At 38.2% G+C, this 6,552-nt stretch overlaps 1 protein-coding gene across 7 annotated transcripts in view; it reads left to right on the top strand.

Annotated features, from left to right (window-relative positions):
• Positions 1 to 6,552, top strand: part of carmil3 (capping protein regulator and myosin 1 linker 3) — a gene marked incomplete in the record, with an annotated part of 154,774 nt that overhangs the window by 48,201 nt on the left and 100,021 nt on the right. For all 7 annotated transcript variants that reach the window (XM_014004474.1, XM_014004476.1, XM_014004475.1 and 4 more), the window contains 2 exon segments: positions 921 to 991; positions 1,114 to 1,187. In XM_014004474.1, coding sequence (XP_013859928.1) covers positions 921 to 991; positions 1,114 to 1,187 — 145 coding nt within the window.

Raw genomic sequence — 6,552 nt, 5'->3', positions numbered from 1 at the left:
GTCCCCACCTGGCTGCTTTTTTTTGGTAAAAAATACCCCACGTTGTAGGAAAAACCCGTACACGAACACAGTATTTGCAAGGGAGTTTCCAGAATGTCTCCAAACAATTGCAGGGGTTTCCCAGTTTTCTCACAGCAGTCTCACAGGCTTGCAATTATGTTGCTTGACTTGCGAACGTGCTCAAGAAATAATTTGTTACAGCTGTATGTGACAGAAAACATTCTTAGTTCTAAATGTCGATAATAAACAATAATTAAAATAAAATCAAGTCCAAATATTCAAATCAGGAATCTTTAATTAGTTACATAAACACAGGGGCAGTTCACAAGGTGGGTATGTTGTGGTCAGAGGTGGGCAATGAAATATTGTCCACAGTGTAGAAGATGCAGTTTTACAAATCATGCACATAGAAAAAGACCTTTACATTCAAAACCTGGTCCCATAAAATGCTGGTTCCTCAGTCGCAGACTCCCATAATTCAGTGAAACTGCAACAGAAAATGTAGTATTTTCTCACAAGACTGAGTCATCAGGTAGTCTCCAGCACCTGCAACCAAGTGGGATGCATCTTCTAAGAGTTCGTTTCCTCCCTTCTAACACTGACTCCCACCACCACAAATGATTTTTAGGACTTGTCTTTAAGTGGGTCAGATGAAAAAAAAAGTTACTTTACTCACTTCTTGCTAGTAATCCTCCTAATCTACAGGAAGAACTCTTTGATGATGTTCTGCACTTTCATCTCACCTCAGTTCGTCTCTTTTTTCTTTGTTGTTGTTGAAGAGAACAGTCTGATGCGATGCCTTTTCATCTTCGACTTTCACCATTTCTCCTTTTCACTTTGGCCCAATTTCTGAATTTTTGTTTCACTATTGCCATTTCCATTTCTGTTTAAATATATATGTGTGTCTTTCATCATTTCAGGTGGTTTTTCTGAGACATATGCTGCCCTTTGCGACTACAATGGAATCGGCTGCAAAGAAGAAGTGCAGTGGGTGAGAAGACTTTACTGGCTGTAGGAAAATACTGATATGTTGTGATTTGGCAACGAAATGAGGAAAAAAATATATCAGCCTTAAAATACTTCTGTTTATAGTATTTTTTTTTCTTTTTTTAGGATGTTGACACGATCTACCACTCTCAGGACAACCGGGAGTTCAACCTACTGGATTTCAGCCATCTTGACAGCAGGTGACATAGTTTACTGATATGCTTATTAGTGCTGTACTGACTTTAAAAAACACAAGTAATTGATGCCAAACTTTGACAGCAGCAGTACATAGTACAGACAKTCTTGGCTCTGGTTCTAGGTTTGACATGTGGCAGTGAAAATGAGGCTAAAGTGGTGATTTATCTGTGGGTGTTTATGTCCCCACTRAGGGGGCATTTAGTAATTAGAAAAAACAACACAAACATACATTTAGCGTTCGTCAATTCCGCTGCAGTCGATATCTGGCTGAGGTCTGCACTCGTCCGTCACTTTGTAACTCTCTGCCAGATCCGTCCTGCGACAACCTCCAGGGTTTTTCTTTTAGTTTCTCTCCACGCTCACACTCATCTACGTGACTTTGTCAGTCACGATATTCAGCTGCCAGGCTCAATAAAACAATTGATTTTCAAGGTCATGGATGTTTGGAAATTTGAAAACACCTATTTTCACAAACATAGTCTTCTACATCCTTCATAGTCCTCTAAAATGTGTCAAGGGCTTGAACACTAGAACTTTTCTCATTGCTATAACTTGTTCAAGTCAAATCGTGAACCTGAAAGTCTAACATTTTGAATAGCTTAATTTGCAGTTATTTTTTGTGTGCAAAAATTAATTTAGCAAAGAACAGAAAACAACTATAATGTGACTGAAATTGTCCTGTCTTGTTTGAGGGAGTTATATGTCTAAGACTTGTTTATCAGTGGCATGCTTGTCAAGTTTTATGGATTGTCTGTAAATTACACAGATTTCCTCCCATTTTCTATGACTATGGACAGAGGAAGTCTCACAGATTTTTCAAAAACTCAGTTTCAAATTTATTTTACATCTAGGTTACAGCCTACCTATGGGCGGTTGTGATGTATTCTTGCATTCAGAGTCTCCTACATGCTAATTTAAATATCAGTGTATCGAAATGGTTGTTTAGGCCCTCCTCCTTTSATTGACATATTTTTTGACCAACTGGGTTTATCTATGGACTCTCCAGAGTCAATCATCTAGAAATTTGTTTAGCAGGGTGCTATAAAGAGAAAATAAATCTGTTACAAGGTTGTTACAAGCTCATCCAGGGGGAGCTCAGAGTAGAGCCTCTGCTCCTCCACATCGAAAAGAGTCAGTTGAGGTGGTTTGGGCATCTGATTAGGATGATTCCTGGACACCACTTATTAGAGGTGTTCAGGGCATGTTCCACTGGTAGGAGGCCCCGGGGAACACCCAGGACTTGCTGGAGGGATTATGTATCCTCTCCGGCCTGAACGCCTCGGGGTCCCCGAGGACGAGCTGGAAAATGTCGCTGGGGAGAGAGATGTCTGGGTATCTCTCCTGGACCCGAGTACGGATAAGCAGAAGAAGATGGTGACAAGGTTGTTGATTTGTTCATGACAAAGAAAAGGGAATTTTCTGATGAGGAAATTCTCTAAAAAAGGTGAATAGTTATGCATAGTTGAGAGTTTGTGTTGTCTGAGAGTAATACAGCTTTCTTCGGTTTAATGAAGGTCTAACAGGTAGACATCTGAAGGGGTTGACATATATGAAGTGTACTCCCACAAAGTATCTCTGAGCACCTAACTTCCATCTGGTTTTTAATCCTGRTTTGATTATGTTTAATTGATGAGTWAATATATTTTCTGATGTGGCACACTCAGTGCACATTATTTGCCTGCTTTGGTCTCACTTTAAMAGACATTTCTACTATACTGATACCATGAAGTCATATCTGGTGAAGGTGCATTCTGAYATTTGTATGACTGATCATTTTAACCTGAACATTTCAGTTTAAAGGTCACTGTCCCAAGCTAAAACCTAACTTCTATACACACTGAAATAACTGTTCTCCGTTGCATTATTAATGTATTGTTCAGAGCAGTGGCACAATCCTCTTTGCTAATGCCAGAACCAAGAAAACCCTTCTGTGCTCTCATGCTGCATGAGCATTAGAAATTGGATTCAATTAAACAAATGATATACTTCAGCATTCAGTCAGTTTATAAGCTTGTAAACTTTCTACTGCTGGATTTTATTGCTGCAGTTCCCGATTGGTCTTTCTGGGTGACAGAATACTGAATGGCTCTTCATGTCAGTGAAAGTCACAAACTGCCTCCTTCAGTCTCAAAGGGTTTGCAGACAGAATGTAAAATGTGGGACCACGTCTGTGCGCACAAAAAGCTCATACTGTCTGAAATTGGACTTGAATTTGTGGCATATTGAGTCAAAAAATAACTGAACTGAAACTAGCTTTCCTTGAGGGTRTGCATATTACCAATTACCTTGCGTGCTACACTTTTCAACTAAGATCTCACCTGATCTTTTAGTTCAATTATGTTAAGAATGACTCTCAGCGACTACCACAYCATGATYGATATCYGTTAGAGATGGACTAAATGGCTGTTTGAAGGGATCTGAATCTTGAGRAGCCTTTTGTTTCATAGAGACGTTCAATTTTGAACGAGTTACATTATCATATATATACATCGTCGTGTCACATGGGCGGAACAGTGTGTTTTGTCAAGTGAAAATCCCTCCCAATTCCCCTAGCAAGATCGCTTGTCTTTGTGGTCTCTAGCTATGGCTATTGTTTTGTTTGTTTTGTTGGACTTATTAATTTTGGTTAGCCATGGGAACCATCTTGAATGAGGTTGATTGATGTGCATTCATTGATTAATTTTTGTGAGTTTAATTAAAATCTGTTCAGTTGTTCATATTTTGGTAAAAGACGAACCAGGTTACCTGCAATAGTTGATGCCATTTTAAACCTTTTTTTCCTCAGGATTTGCTAGAGCGTTAAGTATTTGTAGGGAACAAGTCTTAGTTTTGATTATACCAAGTTTTAGCTTATTATCTTTTAAATTTACTGAGTTATAGCCATTTTTGTGYTTGCAAAAGTTGATAGCTGTGGCAGCCATGTTGAATCGTGATGATTATTGAAGATAGTCAGTTGCAGATGTACATTTAATGATTACTTTCAGAGAGTTTTATTCAAATTTGTCAACAGGTTTAGGAGCTATTTTGCTAATAGTCAGATAGTAACACGTAAATAAAATCTACCTTCCATATAGGGCCATTCACCTTTTAGAGGCTGTACATGGATGCAGAATTGGAGAATAAAAGGTTATGTAAGTGAAGCAGAAATTCAGCACTGAAATGTCAGTTTATTGTTTTATATTATTTTTATTTCCTGGGTACAGACCCATAATAATAATAAAACACATATGTGTCCTAATCCTTTCTGACTGCACTGTTGTTTCATTATAGGCTTCCCCTCAGTGTGCATCACGATGCTGTGCAACGTTTCCCAGATGGTGCAGTTCATCATGCTGGCTGTCACTTTTTATGACGGGGTGGTTTTTATTTTTTTATTTTGGTCTAACAAGTTCCACTCTGAGCAAAACATTGAGCAGAAGTCTTTTCTTCAGTGTTCATCTCACTTTCTGTTTTGTGCTTTCCTCACAGAACTCTGATAATCTCAGAATCCAGAAGGGAAATAATATACTCGTCAAAGGCAAAATCAAGAGCTCAAACAGCTGTAAGATGTTTTGTGCAAGCTTTTTAAGTCTATTTCTTCACTCGCATATTCCCGAAGAATGGATATGTGGTTTGAGCCTTGCAGATCTTAAAACAATTTGACAACTGACATGTGTATGGATAATTCAAAGCAGCTTATGTATTTTTTTATATTATTATTTTTTTATCTGCAGAAATGAGAGTAGGAAAAAAGTTCTTGCTTTAAAATTTTGTGTCTCATCAAATGAGTGAAGTCTTGCTGTGCTGAGAAATGATAAAGATGGTCATAAAAACATGGTTCAGCAGTGAGTCATGAATATATTAATGCCTTTGGGATTGAGCGCCCAAACCATTGGCTAAGTTTTATTTTTTTCACTTTACTGATTATTTCTTTTTGGTGCAAAGATGATACGCACATTCAGCTGATACTTTTCCTGTTTAGTAATTGTGTGTGCAAAATACAAGTCTAACTGATCACAGGATCAGTGACAGCTTAACAGATGCACATAATTCCAGCTCTCTTTCTACTTGTTTTGTCAGATTAGTGTCATATCAACAGTACTGTTGCCAACTCCTCAGTAAGAAAAATATCTAGTTGCTGTCCTAATATTACTAGAAGTTGCTAAATGCATACATGTCAACGCTTTTAGGCATTTACCTGTATCTTGACCCTCAAAAAAATGTCATTTTTACAAAAAATCTGTAGTACTAAAACACATGGAAGGGTGCACCGTTGGTCATGGGAAAGACAGCATGTGGGGCAGAGATAACATGTCAAGTTATGGATTGTCTGTAATTTACAGAGATTTTCCCTCATTTTGCAGGTATGCGGACAAATAGAGAAATCTCATGTTCTCATGTTCAATCTCAATGTTAAACAGAACTAAAGAGAGTAAAAACACTCTAAATATATTTAAAATATAAATTCAATGACTTTAATGCTTAGATCCACATTACGTACRTCAATTTTGTAAGAAGATTAAATTTAACCAAAACACTAGATGTGACAGAGGCACACACAGTCGATGAGGTAAAGCGGAGGCAGAGGCTCTGAGGAAAATGYAGCTGGGTTTAGGGGTTTATTTTAGTGCAACAGAATCAGAGAAAAAAAAATATTGCAATAAAAATTACATCCCGCTGTGAAAACCAGGACAGGTGCAGCAGCAGCTTTGCATRTCCGTGTTTCATTTGCACCGGTGGACACAGAGCGGAGCGTGGGTCTCCTCTCTGCTCTGACTGCAGCTGGGGTCGTTGTGTGAGGCTTCCGTGACTCGGACCTTTTGCCAATGCTTTGGAAAGGGGGAGGGGCTCATGGCACCACACGCTGCTCACTGAGGAAAGTTAATTTGGAAACAACAAAAGAAGCCTCCAGATTTGATGCTAGTAGCTTTTTTAGCAACAAAGTTATTAACGGGTCTGAAAACTCATTAAATCTATTGCGAGAAAGTTGCTAAATTGGCAACACTGATCAACAGATCAACTTTGAGCCCCTTTTGGCCTTTTTCCTCCTCTGATTCATGACATCAGTGTGAAAGAAACATTCATCTGACTCAKCTTGAACTGTTCTGTGAAAGCAACTTTTTTCTCTTTAACCATGTACTCTATAAAATCTTTAAAAGTTTTAACGTACCCACCCTAAACAGTCATAACAGCATACAATCCTTGTAAAGGCTCAAGCTAGGTTTCAYGTGATGAGATTTTTCATTGTGAAAAATTTGTAAAAAATGTTCTGGTCATGAGTCTGAATCTGTCATTCCTGTTTATTTTTTAAAATTTATTATTATTTTTCTCTGTGCATGTGTGTGTGTGTGTGTGTGTGTGTGTGTGTGTGTGTGTGTGTGTGTGTGT

This window comes from Austrofundulus limnaeus, unplaced genomic scaffold (genome assembly GCF_001266775.1).
Source record: "Austrofundulus limnaeus strain Quisiro unplaced genomic scaffold, Austrofundulus_limnaeus-1.0 Scaffold24, whole genome shotgun sequence".
NCBI lineage: Eukaryota > Metazoa > Chordata > Actinopteri > Cyprinodontiformes > Rivulidae > Austrofundulus > Austrofundulus limnaeus.
This window is presented reverse-complemented; position numbering and strand designations above follow the sequence as displayed.